The following is a 20,453-nucleotide window of genomic DNA, read 5'->3' on the forward strand; positions in this document are numbered from 1 at the left end:
GTGTGAGGTGAGATGTGCATCTTTCTTGCAATACACTTGCATTTTACAAAATCTGCATGACCATATTGATGCGACTTTGTATTGTGAGCATAGTTGTTGTCAGGGAATTGGTTGGCCACTCGATCTGTATATTGTTGTAGAACACGCATTGGGGGGTCCAGGGCAGTCCTCACATGTGTTTGTTGATCATTTCCATTTTGTAGCATGCCTTCCTACTTGTGGTCTCATGTGTGTTGTTTGGTGTCTATGTGCTGAATAGTTGTTGGTGTCCATGTTATGGTGAACGGGGACTTTGTTGCTTGTGCTGTGTGCTTCTGGGTGTACTACATGAACAGTGTTGGTTCCAGTTGCTATGGCAGTGTTGGTGATTTGTGCACAGACATACATATTAGGGGTGTATCGACCACTTTTGCTCCCTTAAAAAATGGCAAATACTCACTGGAAATTAAAATATGGAGTACAAATACTCCCTATACACAATACGAAAATGACATGCAGAATCTTGCGCAACTGCTTTCACACTCACAGTGACATGGATAGGTTTGGCCCAGTAGTTCACGTAGTATCACAGGAAGGCAATATTATTTTGACTGCCTGATTGGACGAAGTATACATGTAGCTTTTGATGGCCATGGACAGCCAGGTGCTAAGCAATGAATGTTACCAAGTAAATGCAGTTTTTCAGTTACTACATTTTTTTACTTGCTTTTTTACTCTCATTTGGGAATTGGGCTTACATGTTTAATGCCTCCAAAATCATTTTACTCCCAACTTTGAAAAATAGAGAGTGCAATACTCCCACCTACAAATCTTATCTGGGGCACTGTTTGTGCATGTTGTTTTATGTGTAATGGACAAACACAATTTGTCTCTCCCAGATACACATTCTCAGGGCGTTGTTATGGGCACGGAGGAAACGCCTCAATTGATCATTGAATGGAACATGGGATGTGGGCTCACTGTGTGTGCTCCACAGGGGCAGGTTTTTAAGTGAAGTATGCTTGCACCAACCAAGGGCAAGGGTGGTGCATGCGGGTGCGGGCAGTGTCCCACCTGCATTTACACTGGTATGCCACGTGGTGTGGCGACATGGTGCAGTACACATGCTGCCATTATGATTTTACATACTACTGGTGGTGCATATGGCAAAATCCCATCAAGTGATGTGCACTCCACTATGGCCCTAGTGTCTACATGTGTGGTATAATATCTCACCTCAGCTGGTGTCGCAGGATTCCGGATTGGTGTCATCAAGAATAGTGACAGCAGGTAAGCAATGTCCCCTGAAAATGTGTACATGGTTGTTATTGGCATGTATTGTCAGCTTATGTTGACACATGCATGCATGTGCATGACAGTTCATACTCACTGATGAGCCATGCATTGCCATGTTTTCCAGATGCCAGGGCCTGGTGCAGTGGTGACTGGTGGAAGACGCAGCGATCATGTGTGCTGCCCAGAAATTTTGCATACACTTCCATGATAATTCCATTAGCATCACGCAACTACCTGCACATTAATAGAGTGCCAGTGCTTTCGACTCCAGTATATGTGCTCCGTCAATTGGGGGAGCCATAGCGCAACATGTGTGCAGTCAATTGCACCTACTACATGGGGGAGGTGTACTACTGCATAGAATTCCTGGAACACTGTCTGCCTTTCCACCAGCGTTGGGGGCATATATATGTGCCTACGCACCCATGCATGTCCTGTTATGCATGGCAATACCTGGTGCATACAGCAGGATTGTGTGGCCTGCGATATCCCATCACCTTTTGCTGTGGTTCGCTTGAAGGAACCAGTTGCAAAGAAATGGAGCCGGGGGACTTGTACCTAGCATATACCTGGTCATCCTGCATCCCAAACAGCCTGTTGCATTGTGTGAAGATCCAGGCCCTGGGCATCCTTCTCCTCCTGCAGTGTCCGTGCAGGATAGCTCCTGATATTGCTGGGTTCATCGTGGCTGTAGACGTTAGTTTGGTGTGCATTGCATACTTTATAAGTATTGGATCTTATGCGTGTTGAAGTTTACGCCTGCTGTCATGTGGCGGATGGATCACTCGCACAAGGCGCTCGACCGCTCACAGAGACGTGCCGCGTTTTAAGTTTTAAGTTTCGGAAAAGTCCTACATAGTCAATGGGGTTTTGCGTGCAGAATGGCGTGCAAAGTCCCAATTTTCCCTGCAATAAATTACATTAATCAGGTCCTTAATCAGGTGGGCTGAAAACACAGGAGGCAATACAGCTGCCACCTCTTTTTTAATTTACCTCCATGCTTCTAGAGAGGCCTGCAGTCTCTCTCTTGAATGTATACACTTATGGCCCGCTTCCTGAATATGGCATCCTCAACTTAGCTCACACATCCCATCCGAATATATGAACTGTTATGCCGTTGATGCAATAATATATGTGTACTCCCTGTAATGCTGTTGATTCATTTTCTGTGAACTTCCCCTCTGTAGTGTCGCCAAACACATTTATTCAGGGTCAGGCAGAAACTTAAAAGCAGACTTTGTGATGTTTCTATTATCATTTTATGTCCTACAAAACGGATGGATATACATGTAGTCCTCATACCTCAAGTTGCTCAGTCTCATCACTGGAGACTTCAGGGAGGTCTTTGCTCTGAGTTTTGATGAAACATTTCTGGAGTCCAACCAAGAAGATTCCAGTGAGCCCCTAAAGCAAACAGAAAGATAATTAACTGAAAACAGTGACATATGTAGCACCAGTTGACAGCAATCCCCCAATGGTCCTCTTTGCAAGCATGCAGCCATTGCTGATTTCGTTTACACAGAATCAATGACTAATTCGAAACTGATAAGAATATGTAACTTCATTAATCCAGGAGCTTAATTGCAGAAAAAGTTAATGCTGTGACTTAATTTGCAGCTACGGTCAAGGTTAAAAAGTCCACATTTGTTTTGCAATTGTTATCCTGTGATATGGAAATTCTAGGAAAGAAAACAGATGTATCTTAGATCAGCATGCTGCAGTATGTAGAATGTGTATTATTTTTAAAATATATTCCCACAGAATCTTTGTTCAAAACAGGTGACATTGGTCGACATGTGGCATACTACATGATAAAATAACAATTTACTCTTATTTACATGCAAACATACGTAAGACGAAAGGACATACTCTGATGTACAATAGGTGCTGTCAAATTAGTAATCTTGGCTGCTAGGAATATGGTATGTTGACCGATACTAGGGACCACCCTCCGACTCATTTTATGGCGAATTAATCCTCTCTGTGAGCCCTATGATAATTGGCTAAAATAAGTATTATTTCATTTCTTTGAAAGCCTTGCAGCTCTATTGTCTCGTAATTGGTCTTCTAACAATGTTGCTCTGTCTACTGCTACTTTGAATCACAGCAGTAAGCTAGTCTGATAATCTTCTATTTTGAGCCACCTAGTGAGTCATTTAACAAAACTATTTTTGTACTTTGAGGTACTTTAATTTATAGCTAGAGCCCATCATCAACCTTTCCAGTTTATTTCACGTAATGGCAAACCATGTCTCGCTCTCAGTTATTTACAAAACATGCCAATGTAAGAAGGCTTAATTTCCTTCCCCTTTCCATGGTATATTTTCCTGAGCGTCAGTGTTGTCTGCTTGTTCTGCCTACTCCTGGGCTCAATGATAAGGAAGGCAAGCATCCTCGAGTTGCTTTTACATGCCATTGGCTGGGTCCAGTCTCATGGGGATCAGATTTAGTTTAAGAGAAATAGAGCAATTAATTGAGGAGCCCAATAACTAGCGGTGTAAGTGAAGGGAATTGGAAAGAGGAGAGAAGCAGGTATGTGTACTATTAATGAGAAAGGACTCTCAGTGGCTAGTTCAGCTTTCATTTAGGGTGGTCTGTCTATGAACAGCTGTCTGTTCTGGTCTGCAGGGTAAGGCTGCAGGCAAAGGGCAATTGGTCTGTGAGTAGCCGCTTGCCCTAGTTTTCAGAAGGACCAATCCGTGCAATTGTATAATGGGCACCCTATTGGAGTTTGCGATATTGACCGGTCAAGTGCGTCATTAAGTTCAGACAGAGAAAGTGTGCTGAATATTTTTCAGATAGGTCAGTGTAGTTCACTCTTCATTTCAGATATACCAGTTTCCAGCAGGATTTATAATGGACCAATCTAGTGCAATATCAATTTCAGTGTTTGCCCTGGTCATAGCTATTTGCTCCTGGCACGATTGTCATTTTTATTAGTCTGATGTACTGCATGTGGTTTTAAAAAATAAATCAATGCTATTAGTGCCCCATCAGACTGGCCACTGCCCAATAACACAAACACGGAAGTGCATTAGTGAGAAATGAGGGATGCAATGGACCTCAGTTTATAATACATCACTGCAACAACGCTAGATGCCCCTCACCTCTAGATACCCAAATACTTATGGGTATCTCCTCAGCCCTTAATTATCTTAAAAAAACACCTCTAGCCCACTAAGTTCAGAGTGACATCTAATTCACCTATGCCTCCAAGACGTTAGTGGCCTACTAACCAAGCACCCATGGACTCCCATCAGTTCTTCATGCATCCCACCCTAGCTTCGACCACCGCCCTATAGTGCACCTCAGCTCTACATGGTCCTGCACCTGTGGATTGCCCCAGAAGCCCTGTATGTCCTCTCAGATTTGAATAGCCCTCGTCTCTGAATGGAACATTTGTTACAAATCCCTTGGATTATACTCCCCAGCCGTGGCTGTTCCCCCAGTTTTAGATACCCCAAAACTGGCTGGTCTCTTAAGGTTGGATAATAAAACACAAATAATAATAATAATTTGGCATTTATATAGCGCTACAAACCCGCAGGTATCTGAGGGCTGCTTATTATTACCCACGGTGTGTGGTCGGAAGGATGAAAGGCTGAGTTTGGCACCTCCGGGATTCGAACCTGCGTTTGCAGGCTCTGCACAGATGTCAAAGCGAGCACTCTACTCGCTGTACTATTTATTTTTAAATATGTTTATCATGAAAAATAATTCAGAAACAAATCTGCAAATTCAAGGATAACTTTTTATTTTATTATTTTATTTATTGTGCATTTAGTTCCATACAAAGAAACTTAAAGCACACATACAAAAAAACATCTAAAAGACATATAAGAAAAAAGAACAGTTACACAGTAATCAATACAACATGTTTTTATATAAAAACTGTTGCTAATCATTTCATACATTTATTTTTCTGATGTTTTCCATATTAATAATTGCCTTGCACTACATTTTGACCATCCAGTATTTATCTATCATACTACCGCACTTATTATTAGAACTTTTTAACCTTCGTCAATACTTCTTTCCATATGTGTTATGCTGCTGCCACCACAACCAATGATGTTGCACCGTACAAGTTAGTCCACAATTGGTCACCTGAGCAGTCATCTAAGTTGATAGTGAAGTTTGCATATCCATGTGTGTAATAAGATTCCACAGACTTACAACTTGTGAGAACATGACGACATGTTTCTACCTCAATGTGGCATATGCGACAGTCTTTCCATATAGGGAAGTTTAGGCCAAGACCCAATAAACTCCCTGGTAGGCAGCACATTCAAGCGCTTACACAGGGCAAAACGTTTGAGATCAGAAGGACAATGTTTGATTAAGTATGTAATGGATAACGGGCCACTAAAATGTTCAAGGATACAGCGAGTTATCTGTATAGGGTGTGACAGGGTCAGAGACATGACCTTGTCAAGACGGATGGGGACGCCTCTCAACCTGGGTCAGAGGCCTACCAAGGTGCTCACCAGAGCTAGACCTGCTTCTGAAATGAGGTATAGAAGTTGCCAGGACCTCAGTCCCTGTCCCATCTACCTGTTTATGCATGTTTGAAATGTGTATCACTGTCGATCACCCAATGCCTGTACTGCACAATGCTGGCCAGTGTCTTTCTTGTCCTGTAAGAATTCATGCACCAGCATGCTTAGTGGTGGGAGAGCCAGTGGGCAACCTCACTGAGAAAGAGACAGCGAGGAGCAGCTGGGACGCAGAGCAATCTGCTCCACAACCAAACAGAGAAAAAAGTGTGGACTCCAAATTAATGGGGACTAACACCGCCACCACCACTTGTAATCCGGCAGTAAATCCGCCAGACCAAGTGGCGATAACAGTAATTCCATTGGGCGATATTCCGGCAGATTTACTGCCGGAATACCAGCCAACTTGTAATGAGGGCCAATATACTTACCTGTGACGGGGCCGCAGAGCGGTCCCCTTTCCAAATCGGTATCCCAAACCTGCCAGAAAGCCTTCACATTAATTGGGATATTGAATTAGATTCAATATTCAGCGAGCCACCATTTCCTAGAGCTGGCAGACCCATGTATGATAACGGGGTATGCAAATTGACAAGGGGGGTTCTGGGAGTGTCTCTGCCAGACATTAGTCCTGGTTACGAGAGACTTACCCAGAGTGTTTAGCTCACTATCTTTCACAGAGAAGAAATATCCCAAACCTATCAGTCTTTGTCCTGCCCTGGGGCAGTCCAGCACTGAAATGCTAGGCAATTCTCCTCTGAACAAGAGTACCAACAGCATCCCCAGACACGTGTTTCGGTCTGGTTGGACCTCATCAGTAGGGAAGAGCTGTGCCTCTCTAAGAATAGTGAGCAAGGGGTCCACGTCTGGATTCCCCTAGTAACTTAGGGTGAGACCCAAAGTTACTTAAATATGCAAATTGACAAGGGGGGTCCTGTGAGTCTCTCTGCCAGACATTAGTCCTGGTTACTGAGAGACTTACCCAGAGTCTTTAGCTCACTATCTTTCACAGAGAAGAAGTATCCTAAACATATCAGTCTTTGTCCTGCCTTGGGGCAGTCCAGCACCGAAATGCTAGCCAATTCTCCTCTGAACAAGAATACCAACAGCATCCCCAGACACGTGTTTCGGTCTGGTTGGACCTCATCAGTAGGAAGGAGCTGTGCCTCTCTAAGAATAGTGAGCAAGGGGTCCACTTCTGCATTCCCCTAGTAACTTAGGGTGAGATCGAAAGTTACTTAAATATGCAAATTGACAAGGGGGGTTCTGGGAGTCTCTCTGCCAGACATTAGTCCTGGTTACGAGAGACTTACCCAGAGTCTTTAGCTCACTATCTTTCACAGAGAAGAAATATCCCAAACATATCAGTCTTTGTCCTGCCCTGGGGCAGTCCAGCACCGAAATGCTAGGCAATTCTCCTCTGAACAAGAGTACCAACAGCATCCCAAGACACGTGTTTCGGTCTGGTTGGACCTCATCAGTAGGGAGGAGCTGTGCCTCTCTAAGAATAGTGAGCAAGGGGTCCACGTCTGGATTCCCGTAGTAACTTAGGGTGAGACCCAAAGTTACTTAAATATGCAAATTGACAAGGGGGGGCCTGGGAGCTCTCTGCCAGACATTAGTCCTGGTTACGAGAGACTTACCCAGAGTCTTTAGCTCACTATCTTTCACAGAGAAGAAATATCCCAAACATATCAGTCTTTGTCCTGCCCTGGGGCAGTCCAGCACCGAAATGCTAGGCAATTCTCCTCTGAACAAGAGTACCAACAGCATCCCCAGACACATGTTTCGGTCTGGTTGGACCTCATCAGTAGGGAGGAGCTGTGCATCTCTAAGAATAGTGAGCAAGGGGTCCACTTCTGCATTCCCCTAGTAACTTAGGGTGAGACCCAAAGTTACTTAAATATGCAAATTGACAAGGGGGGTTCTGGGAGTCTCTCTGCCAGACATTAGTCCTGGTTACGAGAGACTTACCCAGAGTTTTTAGCTCACTATCTTTCACAGAGAAGAAATATCCCAAACATATCAGTCTTTGTCCTGCCCTGGGGCAGTCCAGCACCGAAATGCTAGGCAATTCTCCTCTGAACAAGAGTACCAACAGCATCCCCAGACACGTGTTTCGGTCTGGTCGGACCTCATCAGTAGGGAGGAGCTGTGCCTCTCTAAGAATAGTGAGCAAGGGGTCCACGTCTGGATTCCCGTAGTAACTTAGGGTGAGACCCAAAGTTACTTAAATATGCAAATTGACAAGGGGGGGTCCTGGGAGTCTCTCTGACAGACATTAGTCCTGGTTACTGAGAGACTTACCCAGAGTCGTTAGCTCACTAGCTTTCACAGAGAAGAAATATCCCAAACATATCAGTCTTTGTCCTGCCTTGGGGCAGTCCAGCACCGAAATGCTAGGCCATTTTCCTCTGAACAAGAGTACCAACAGCATCCCCAGACACGTGTTTCGGTCTGGTTGGACCTCATCAGTAGGGAGGAGCTGTGCCTCTCTAAGAATAGTGAGCAAGGGGTCCACGTCTTGATTCCCCTAGTAACTTAGTGTGAGACCCAAAGTTACTTAAATATGCAAATTGACAAGGGGGGTCCTGGGAGTCTCTCTGCCAGACATTAGTCCTGGTTACGAGAGACTTACCCAGAGTCTTTAGCTCACTATCTTTCACAGAAAAGAAATATCCCAAACATATCAGTCTTTGTCCTGCCCTGGGGTAGTCCAGCACCGAAATGCTAGGCAATTCTCCTCTGAACAAGAGTACCAACAGCATCCCCAGACACGTGTTTCGGTTTGGTTGGACCTCATCAGTAGGGAGGAGCTGTGCCTCTCTAAGAATAGTGAGCAAGGGGTCCACGTCTGGATATTTCTTCTCTGTGAAAGATAGTGAGCTAAAGACTCTGGGTAAGTCTCTCACAACCAGGACTAATGTCTGGCAGAGGGACTCTCAGGACCCCCCTTGTTAATTTGCATATGCAAGTAACTTTGGGTCTCACCCTAAGTTACTAGGGGAATCCAGACGTGGACCCCTTGCTCACTATTCTTAGAGAGGCACAGCTCCTCCCTACTGATGAGGTCCAACCAGACCGAAACACGTGTCTGGGGATGCTGTTGGTTCTCTTGTTCAGAGGAGAATTGCCTAGCATTTCAGTGCTGGACTGCCCCAGGGCAGGACAAATACTGATATGTTTAGGATATTTCTTCTCTGTGAAAGATAGTGAGCTAAAGACTCTGGGTAAGTCTCTCGCAACCAGGACTAATGTCTGGCAGAGGGACTCCCAGGACCCCCCTTGTCAATTTGATAACCGGGTATGGCTTAAGACCCCATTTGAATGTTTTCTCCTGTAACACCTCCCTTGTGGAAAGGAAAGCAGCAGTTGGCCCAGGAACTAGGTAAGGAAGACAGGCAATAAAAGGGAAGGGGTAGGATACAAATGGGAACAGGAAACAGGAAGGTGTGGATTAGTTATTCGAGGTCAAAGGAGGGGAAGAGGACCAAGAGACCAGGCAGAGGGAGGACGGTGCAGAAGATTGTGGCGAACTGCTCAAGGAGTGTGCACATTAAAGTATTTGTTGGTGGGAGAAAGTGCCATTGGGTTTGTATGCGAGTGCAAGGAGTAAGAGTGAGACGAGTAGAGCATCAGGTGAATTAGAACACGAGTGAGAGAGCTGTTGAAGAAGGTGTTGATGTAGGGCAGACTTTTAGTAGTGTAGAGAGGTAGAATAGTTGTAGTGTGGAGAGTAGCAGTAGTGTGGAGAGAGGAGAGCAGCAACAGTGTGAAGGATGGAGAGAAGGAGTAGTAGAGAGTAAGAACAGAGGCTGGAGGTAGGTAGTAGAGAGGAAGGAACATCAAAGGGAGAGAAGAGGAAGTGTGATGGAGAGAGAGGAAAGATAGTGGTTGGAGAAGTAGTGGGGAGAGTAGGAGGAGGACAGGAGACACAGATAGCCATAGGGAGAGGAGTACATAGGTTTGGAAGGTAAGGATCAAGTGGGACCAAAGTGTCTGAAAAACACATGTCTTTACGCTGCATTGCACTCTATCTGGGAACTTAGGTCATGGACCACCTACATTGTTTCCAGGGGGAGATAGAGCAAAAAGAAGGTTGCCTTTAGGCCATCACTACTAGGTAGAAAAACGCTTAAATACTAGTGGTTCCTGTTTGTTAGTGCCTATCCCCAGTTTGAGGGATGGCTGCCCTAGGGAGGGAATGGCTCGTCGGTAGAAGAGAGAGAGAGGGACTGCCCTTGTTAAGCCCCTTTCCTAATTTTGAAATAAAACCCCTTGAACTTTCTTCAAGAGTTTGTGTGTTCATGAGGCCATCTGAGACATGGGCAAGGTAGGGGTTTGTAGAGAGAGCCTGCATTGAGTCCTGAAAGAGTTAACAGTGATATTTTATGTACACCCTCTCCTTTGTACTCTTGCAAATGCTTTGTTTGATATTCCAGACACACATCTGTGCAAACCACTCTAAACATCTTAAAATCCTTCTCTGTAGAATTCTCATTACCAGCGAGGACCGATAAAAAAACACACACATACAATAAATAACAAAGCTTGGAGATTTCTGCATCAAACACACGCACAGTTATTTGCCATTTACTTGCAAAGCCTCACATGAATGACCCTCGAATGTATTTTCAGCTAAATTGCTCCATTCCTTTTTGTTGGGCAGCAGGTTATTTTGAAAACTCTTCACAGGAAAGTGTACATTGGTATCCAAGTGATAGAAATCATACAGAATTTTTGAATCACCGGTCACACTTTTCCTTATAGACGTGCTTCTGGTCAGTAGACTGATTCCATCCCAGGCTTTCCACCCCTGCCTGCAATGCGGAACACAGTATAAATCAACATGCTCAGCCTTTCACAATACTCCATCAACCACAATTCTTGCTATAGTTCCGTCCAACGAGACGCATAAAGGGAAACGTTACTTTTAAACAAAGCATCCAAATGAACCTGTCTAACATTCCATTGCAATAGCAATGCACTTTATTTTCTACTGTTTAATCAGGGGCATTTAGTAGAGAACTTCTAAATAGCTAAATGCTTCTTCAGTGTTTGGGGTACCCAATACATCCAAACCCCTGATGCCGCACCCCACACCCTCAGCCAGCACAGAATGGGGGTTGTTGCAAGATCAAAGACCTTGGCACTTTCCAAAGGGATTTCTGGTTTTAACGGACCCTGGCGACTCCTATTCTACATTAGAACACTGAGGCAGCAAAGACCCTGCACAAGACATGCACATCCAGACTTCACCCATAACTCAGAACACTCGTGAGATTCCTCCAAACAAAACACCCAATAGACAATCCCACTTTCCAGTCACACACACCACTCAAAGACACTGCGCACTACCGGACTACAAATGGGAATATACCATGAGGTTAACCACAACCAGCTGTGAGAAATCAGCTTCCTGAGTACCAGTGGTTCAGGGATGAATATCGGTTTCTAAACCATCAATCAGCCCCACACCTCTAGTACACCAGAAGGAACCCGAACAGATTGGAAACATAAGCAAATTATAAACCTCCTTGCCAAATTTTGGTAACGTAGATGGAATGGCAGGCTTATCTCCTTTCTTTTAAAGGTCGTGGATCGTTGGTCAGTTGCAACACGGTGAAAATACAATTATTACCCAATGATAAAAGGGAATGTCCAGTGAAGGTTGTATACAACTATCTACTTTATTATTATTACAACAGACAGTTCTAGCATACTACAAAATTCAACCCACCCTATAAAGGAATGCAGAGGACAGACAGTTTAAAAGAAGGAAATGGTATGCACTCTGGATACTGACAGGTGGGTAGTCGGTATAGTAATTCATCAGAATAGTTCAAGGATACTTGATTTCAAAACAAAGGGAGCAAGGGGTCGTAAAATGTCACTAGGGGCCTTCGTAGAAGGACCAGGGAGACAGATCCTTAATGTACATGGTGCTGTAGAATTTTTTGATGCTCAACAGGGTCGAGTCAGTTTCAGGGCATCTTGCAGCTTCTGTGACAGAGTTCAAGATGGGAGGCAGCTGTGGATATCAAGTAGCAGGCAGTTCGGCGAGCAAGGCTGGACGGACGGCTGCAGGCTGGCCTAAACAGTGGCTCAGGGTCAGGAATCATTGTCTCAGTACTGGTTGGCGGTTCTGAAGCACTGGTCGAGGTGTCCTCGACGGCTTTAGTGACTGCAGTGTGACAACAGGTAGCGGTGCAGTCAGTTGCAGCCCAAGGGGCTCAACTGGCTTGAAAATGTCCTTTAAGGCAGATGATGGTAGATGCTTGTCGATGCATCCCTCCTAACTTCTTCACTGGGCTCATGTCGTCCTTTAAGGCGGACCTCCCAATGCTGAGGAGAGTGTTGCAGGCAGCTGCCTTGTCCTTGGTTGGGTTCAGAGACTCTTTGGCACTTCCCACCTGGGAAGCTTGCTGCAGAGCCAGGCAGGGCACGCTGTGTGCTGGCTGTTTACCAGTTCTGGGGCTGCTGGAGGGTCCTCTGCATTCGTTTCACCCTCTGTTCCCTGGGAGATGTTTTGGGTGGGTATTTTGATTCCCTCTTGGAGTTCCTGGCCTTCCTTCACTGGTGGAAGATGTAAGGCAGACTACTTTCAGCCAACGTCCAGCACTGAATTCTTCTTTACTCCTTGTGAAGTCTTCAGATGATCTGGCCAATAGAGGGGCCCAACCCTCTTTTAAAGCCACATGGACTACAGGGATTGGTATAGGCTAAGCCTACCTTAATGAACCAATCCTGGGTCCCCACCAGCAATCTCCTGTATGCATGAGGTCATAACCAGAGTGCTTTGCAAGAAGAAAAGATGAAAGGGTGAAAACATGTAATAGTAAGTCCCACCCATCTTCCTATCTGTTGTGGATCAAAGAGTCTCGCTGGTCAAAGGAGCTCTCTGTGGTTCCTGATTAAAGCGGCAGGCCTCCCTTGAAGTTGCAGCACAACAGACTTTCTGGCACAGTCAATCCACATACTCATGCCTTCTGAATGGGGATGGCTACTGTAATATACACAGTCCAGACATGACATTTCACTGTCAAAGCAATACTGAGGACGGGAGCTGGCTTCAGGTTAACACAGTGCCTCTGAAAGTTTGTTGGGGGTCTTCTCTCCTTTGTAAACCCCTGCAGCCATGCCCCATGTGGGCCTGTTTCAAGTACACTCTAGTATCTTAATTATGGTAATTGCTGCCACCATCTACAGAGCTAAACAAAAGGACAGGGTGGATCCATGGATGCTTTCTTAGTTAATTAGGCTGTTCATGGCAGGAGGAAGTTTTTACCCCCCACCCCCATCTGAAATGTCATGGTGTACTCTGGGCTGTCATATACCAACTAAATATGACAAGGCGGACTGCTCTTGTAGGCTTTGTCCACCCAGAGTACACAGGACTATGTGCATGTTGTGCAGTGAGAATAGGAAAATGTGTGCAGATTAGCCCCACACCTTTTTTGGAGGTTGATCTACCATCATTCAATTATATTTAACATTTCAGAAAACCCCAGGTGAGCGCCCACCCACTGTGCGGATGGTCAAATCCCTCACACGAGCAGACTAAAAGTGTGCTTGCTACAGAATCCAAGACATCTTTCATCACTAGGAGACCACAAACTGCCAATCTTTCTCTCTTCTATTGCCAAGAACATCACTAATAATAATATGTTGATGTGAAATCTATGCAAATCACCTACTAACATTCTCACTCAAAACTATATAAGTAGCAGTGAAAATTGCATATGACTAGTTTGGTTTATGGGATTTAATAAACAAAACACTACACCTACACCTTCTCCATATATCTCATCTTTGGAGCGGATGCATTGCGATGAACCTTCTCCAATTAAAACTGTTTTTAATTGTAACACATGTTTGAGTGTTAACTCATCCCAGCATTCAGCAGCACAAAAAACACAAAAAAACAAATACAAAATCCTAAACTGAGATAAACACAGCTACACGGTTTGTCCACCAAACCCTCCTCTCTTTCAAACACGAACTGGCAGAAGTTACAATTTATTAATACAGCATAACCTAACATAACATAGCTTTGCATGAAGCCACATTGTCGAGACCTGCCAGAGTCAAATCCTCTAATGCCACTATTGATTCTCTGCTTGGTTTGTGAAAAGGTCACATTTTGAGGAAGGAATATTTAAAATCAAAGAATTTGTACCCTCCGCCCAAAAGGCTTTCAAACGAAACTGCTCAAAACAATTGATAAACAGTGATGTATCTGTACCACCCAGCTCCCACTACATCAAGCCATCCTCTATGACCACTCAATCTCCTCCCATCTGATCACCCATGTCTCTGCCAGCTCTTCCAGACCATTGACCAATGTTGACCTTCTCTTCTGCTAAGCATAGCTGTTCCCATACTTGCTCTCTTTCCTTTCCCAATTCAGCCTACCCTCGGGCCTATTATCTACCTAAGTAAGTCCTGCCTGCTGTTGACCCGAGGCCTATCCCCAATGCCACCCTGTCCACCAGTCGGCAAGGATGGCCTTTTCCCATGTTAATTTCCTGTTCAAAACCAAACTTCCAAGAACTCGAACTCATTTAACCTCCATCTAAAGACATATCAGGCAGCAACTACTCAAATGCAACAACAGACCCAATGCCTGATCTGCCCTTCACAATTTTCTGCAGATGTCTGCCCTTCGCCACACCAATAATTAAAACTAATTCCGTTAACACATTGCGGTGAATTGGTCTTGCTTTGTGATTGTCAGCCTGGCACTGTGCCAGCATGGTCCCGGCATGCAACACTTTATTTGTGAGCCCCAGCTAACTGGACAGGGCATGTTGGCATGCTTCATGTGATGGCCACTGCAACATTCGCTGTGTGGGAGGAGGCTTCCTTCCACTCCTTATGCACCAATTTGGGAACTAGGAGTGCAAACCCAAACACCCACACGCTTGTTTAATTGCTTAAAGCAATCGCATAGATCAGTTGTGTTATGGTATACTATTTTTCTAGGTCACTTTAGGACGTTTTGTTAAGCATTCCTGTGCTATTTTATGCTATCATGTTACGTTGTGCCATAAGATCTTCTGACATTTTGTGGAGTGCATTCCTGCAAAACCTGGCCTCTCAGCAGTAGCCCTTCAGGTGAACCTTTTCTAAATGTATTCAATAGGTAATGGGGGGAAACCCATGTTTTAGTCCCTTAACGTGGCCTGTGTATTTCAATTCTCTTTATTGTCTTTGGTTTAAAACAAACCTTTACAATTTTCCACAAATCTCAGTCTTTATAAATGCATCCAATCAGTTCATTCAATCACATCAAATCAACACCTATAATCGATAACATTTAACATTTTGAAACTCCTCTTTAACATATCTCAGACAATTAAAAAAATCGAATCACTGCAATTATTAGGGCAACAGACCTACCCCCCAGCCTTGTCAGCCACAAATCCTCCACATCTATCCAGGCCAGACTATGCACAAAGTTGCCAACAATGAACACACGATGCGACTTTAGGGCAGGACAGAAAAGTGATAGGTTTTTCAAGCCTTCCCTTAGTACCAGGTTCTGACAGAACCTACAAAGTGCTGTCCGCTTGGGAAGTTTCCTCCGTATACACACAATTTCCTTTGTGGTCAAAACAATTAATCTAAAACGCATATACATATTTCTTTAATCCCTATCCGATAATGTTAAACATAAAACTCTGATTGCCACACTCTTTTCTGTATCATTCCCAAATGGGTGTACATTCCCCAATGTTTCATTCGTTAGAATCCAAACCCTGTTTTAACCTTTTGAAGGTTTCCCATCAAGATTTATTCAGTCACAGCCACCCTATGTAGCTTTTATAAACAATAATCCACAGAAGCTCTTGTTGGAAGACCAGCCACTCTCAACATCTCCACGCCAATATGAGCATACAACGTATTAGAAGCACACACATTTACGATAAAGCCCCGGTTGTTTCCTTAGGAATCTACTCAGTAGAGATTGGAATCCCAATTCTCTACAAATAACCACTAGATGAACACACTTGGGAAGGGAAAAAAATACACTTCTCCAAATCATGGCTTCATAGTGGTCTAGCTCCTTCATCAGTCACACTGGCAGGGTTTCAAGGCCATACAACATCTTTGGCACAACTATCCCACTACAACAGTTTAAAACAGGTAAAATGTAAACTTCCCAAATTTGCTATTGATTTTTTTCAACTGGGCTGCTAACAAAATCGCTTTGTTGGTTAAAAGATCTCGATAATAGGTTTTGCAGGGATGGGCCAAAATTGGAATCCCTAAATACACAAGACACTCAGCGATTTCCAGTTGGTCCCCCTTAATAAGCCAATTGGACTGGCACTTCCTTTCCTTAGCACAAAAAGTAATCACCATAGTGATGACCGGACTAATTTTGAGTTTATTTCATTCCATCTAATTCTCAAAAGTCAATATCATCTTCTGCAGACCTATCAGTGTTTTGTCTAAAAAAATAAAATCATCTGCTTATGCTAGACACACACGATTAATCACCCCAACACTTGGGGTAATAAAAGCTGTCTTCTCCAAAATGTCTCCAATGTCAGCAACATACCGATTATAAAGGCATGGTGCTAAAATGTACCCTTGCCTCAACCAGAAGTTGTAATAATGGCCCTCATTAAGAGGTTGCCAATATATAGTGGTATTATTGTGAGGATACCGGTAACCTGCAACAATGTTACAAGCACTCAATCTGGTGGAATAACCGTCGGATTACGAGTGCCAGTAAGTGATGTTAATCCCCATTCACTGGAGTTCTATAGGACTCCATGGGCGATTTGCCAGTATTACCGGCACCAGTAATACCGGTGCCAGTTATAACACCTATTTTTTCTTGTAAGGTGGCAGAATTACCTCCAGCTCTTCATTCTGGCCACCCCATTGGCAACCTTGTACTTTGCTGGTGCAGTAACATGCTGGTAAATGGAATTAGCAGCACATTATTACCACACCAGCAAGGTTATGATGAGTATGAATATGTCTTGACAACATGCTTTCACTATTTAATCTCACCTGGATGGAGGTGTCCTTGTGTAGATATATCAAAATATTTACTAAACCAGAGGGCAATCCCCAGTCATATAGTTTCTTCCACAGAAGACTTTGATCTACCAGGTCAAAGGCAGTGGTGAGATCTAATGAAGCAGCATTTATAGGACGGACTTTTTTGGCCCAGGCTATATTTACAATACAGTTAATTTTCTCAAAGGTGATGAAGGGGTTCTCGAATTCCTCGAGCGCTACTCACAGCCCAATGAAATGTGGTGTCCCTCAAGGTTCCTGCATAGCCCCTACTCTCTACAACCTCTTCACCAGGCCCCTATTTCAAATCCTTGACGCCATGGGCATCTCATATACCAATTACGCAGATGACACCAAGGTGCTCATACCTCTGACCGGTGACTATCACTCTGATATGAACACCCTCAACCTCATCTACTCTACAATTCAGTCGTAGATGGCTGAAAATTGGCTTTGTCTCAACAGTGAAAAAACGGAACTCTTCCTAATTGGATCCACAATAACGCTGGGTAAATTGGACAAGCGGTACTGCTCATTCACTATAGACAAAATACCTATCCCTGTGTCACAAGTAATCAAAACTCTGGGTGTATACCTTGAACCCAGCCTGACCATGGAGAGGCAGGTTAATGCCATCGCGTCGTCAGCAGCCTATCACTCGAAACTAATCAATGCAGTCAGGCTATTCCTATCACAAGAAAACTGCCTCACTATTGCTCGGGCCATCATTGGCTCTAGGCTTGACTATTGCAATGCCCTTTTTGTTGGAACATCCCAAAAAGACCTGGCTAAACTTCAGCTGGCTCAAAATAACACACTAAGGGCCGCACCGGGTATCTCACATGGGGAACATATCTCTGGTGTCAGAAGACAAGTGCACTGGTTACCGGTCAAAGAAAGGATTGTCTTTAAAACACTGGTACTCACACATAAATGGCTGCATGGATTAGCTCCCCCCTATCTAGCCCAAAGGATCATCAGACAAACTTCTTCTAGACCGTCCAGGACTGCTTACGCCAATCGCATCATTGTCCCTACCACACTTTTCTTACAAACACACATCCACTGATCCCGGTCATCTACATTTTACCAAAAATACATAAGAATTTGACCGAACCACCAGGACGTCCAATAATTGACGCAAACAGTTTACTGGAACCCATTGCACAATATACAGATAAAATAATCGAACCTGTGGCTCAAAAATGTACAACATACATAAAGACATAAATCAATTTCTGAAGAAACTTGAAGAAGTAACTTTTGATGTAAACACAGGCATCCTATTTTCCATGGATGTAACAAGTCTGTATACTAATATTACACATCAAGCAGGCCTAGAAGCCGTTGAATGGATGCTATTGAATACAGAAGAAACAGTCATCTTTTTATCATGAAACTTTTGACCATGGTACTTATCAACAACTTCTTTTCATTTGAAGATAGATATTTTGTCCAAATATCAGGTACATCAATGGGGGCCATGATGGCCCCTAGTTATGCAAACATTTATATGTCATATTTGGAGGAGACACAAGTGATCAACAACCCAAGATGGAAAGATAGACTTAAATTCCTCACGAGATTCATTGACAATCTCTTCGGCACCTGGAAATGGGAAGAAAAAGAACTTCTAGAATGTTTTGACTTTATGAACAATTTAGCCCCACGGATCAAATTTACATACAAAATCAGCAGGACCACCATGGAGTTTCTAGATGTCTGAATATATCTGAAGGATAATAAATTGGAAACAACAATTTTCATGAAAGATACAGACAGGAACAGTCTGCTCCTAGTGACCAGCTTCCACCCAAGAAAAACAATATCCAGCATCCCACTAAGTCAGTTTCTGAGATACAGACGGATAATCTCGGAAGAGGGTGAATATGAATTGAAGGCAAGAGAACCTAAAGACAAATTCATTAAAAGAGGATATGATGATGAGACTTTAACTAAGCATGCAACAACAGTGAAGAACATTTCAAGAGCTGAGTCGCTTATGACTAAAGAGAAAACCACAAACACTGAATTGGTATATGTCACTACCTATTCTCAAGAAAGTAACTCAATAAAGAAAATAGTCAATAAGAATTAGGAAATATTGTCCCAAGATTCAACACTCTCAAAATTGTTTCCATCACCACCCTTGTTTGCATACAACAAAAGCAGATCATTGAAGGATCATTTGATCAAATCCGATTTCAGCCAGAGAAATAGCCAAATAAAAGAACAATTCAGGGGCACCATACCCTGCAACAATTGCAATTCCTGCCACAATGTTAGGAAAGGAAATTTCATCAACCACCCACACAGTGGACAAAAGATCTTCTTAAGGCACACCTCTACCTGCGACAGAAAGAATGTTATATGTGGTACTAAATGCCTGTGTGGCTTATACTATGTTGGACTGACAAGCAGGAAAGCAAAAACGCAATGGGGTGAACATAAATCAAATATTCAGAACCACACAACCAAATCTCCAGTAGCTCAACATTTTGATGCTGCAAAACACTCAATTGCACCAATTCAGTTTGTCATTCTTGAACATGTTAAACTACCAAGAAAGGAGGTAACATAACCAAATTATTACAACAGAGAGAAATATTTTGGATTGAGAATTTAGACACTTATATTATCACAAGTCAAGAGTTAGGTATTGTACCGTAATCAAGTGATTGTATTGGTGAATGTCCTACCCATGTACGAGCAAGTCTGAATTGACCTAATTGTCTTATTTATAACCATATAGAAGTGAGAAAAGCAACAAATGTAAAGTTAGACACCTTGGATGGATCCACATGCATATCTAGTACAATTGTGATAATATGGATATGCCACATTTGACACAGAAAAATTGCGTCAGAGGACGAGAGTAATTAACTTGTTGTTTTGTGTTGAGGATGGACCGAGTCATCAGAAATTTAGATAATCTTCGCCCTTGAGTAACACATACCCCACATATTTGATGATCACATAGGGATTAACTTATTCCAGGGAAATCACCATTAAATTCCATACGATCTGGTGTTTGATAAATCACATCCTGAATTCATATATCCTCCACATTAAAATCATTGTAGGTTTTTTCTGCGGTTTTCGCCCAGGTTGGCGTACAAACTAGTACACAGCAGATTTCATTAGTATTTCGTTCATTAGGGTTCTCCCAAGATGGCGCCCAAGTTAGCACACAACAGCTTCTTACTAGAGATATGAGTCATGATCCTGCCCGGTTGCTTAGCGACACGCTCCACAGCACTGCAGCAACTAGCAGCACAGACTGCAGCAGCACTCTCTGTATAGACAAGCAACTTCTAGACATCCTAAGGTAAGCACTTCAGTGGTTCGCCGCGATTGTACCATCTAAACAGTACAGTTTAGAGAGGACAGCGCTATATAACATCCTTTTCTTAAATTATAGAATTACAGAGATTGTGAGCTAGGAAATACCAGTGACAACGAGCACGCCATTAGCTTTGACTGCAAGAAGTGTCTATTCAGAATAGAAATTACGCTTGAGACAGCTACTGAAATATCAACAAGGTAGGAGCCTAACAATATTTTTACATATAAGATACGATGGAGTAAATAAATGAAGTCGCCTAGTATCTAAAGTCACTATCACATTTACTTTATAGGGGCATA

The 20,453-nt window shown here is 43.4% G+C and overlaps 1 protein-coding gene across 1 annotated transcript in view; it reads right to left on the minus strand.

The window, feature by feature from the left end:
• Window positions 1–20,453, minus strand: part of TNMD (tenomodulin) — a 526,836-nt gene that overhangs the window by 266,950 nt on the left and 239,433 nt on the right. The window contains exon 4 of the mRNA XM_069612982.1: window positions 2,578–2,679. Coding sequence (XP_069469083.1) covers window positions 2,578–2,679 — 102 coding nt within the window. The remainder of the gene's footprint in view (window positions 1–2,577; window positions 2,680–20,453) is intronic.

Source organism: Ambystoma mexicanum, chromosome 5p, assembly GCF_040938575.1.
Source record: "Ambystoma mexicanum isolate Mex_15411 chromosome 5p, UKY_AmexF1_1, whole genome shotgun sequence".
Lineage (NCBI taxonomy): Eukaryota > Metazoa > Chordata > Amphibia > Caudata > Ambystomatidae > Ambystoma > Ambystoma mexicanum.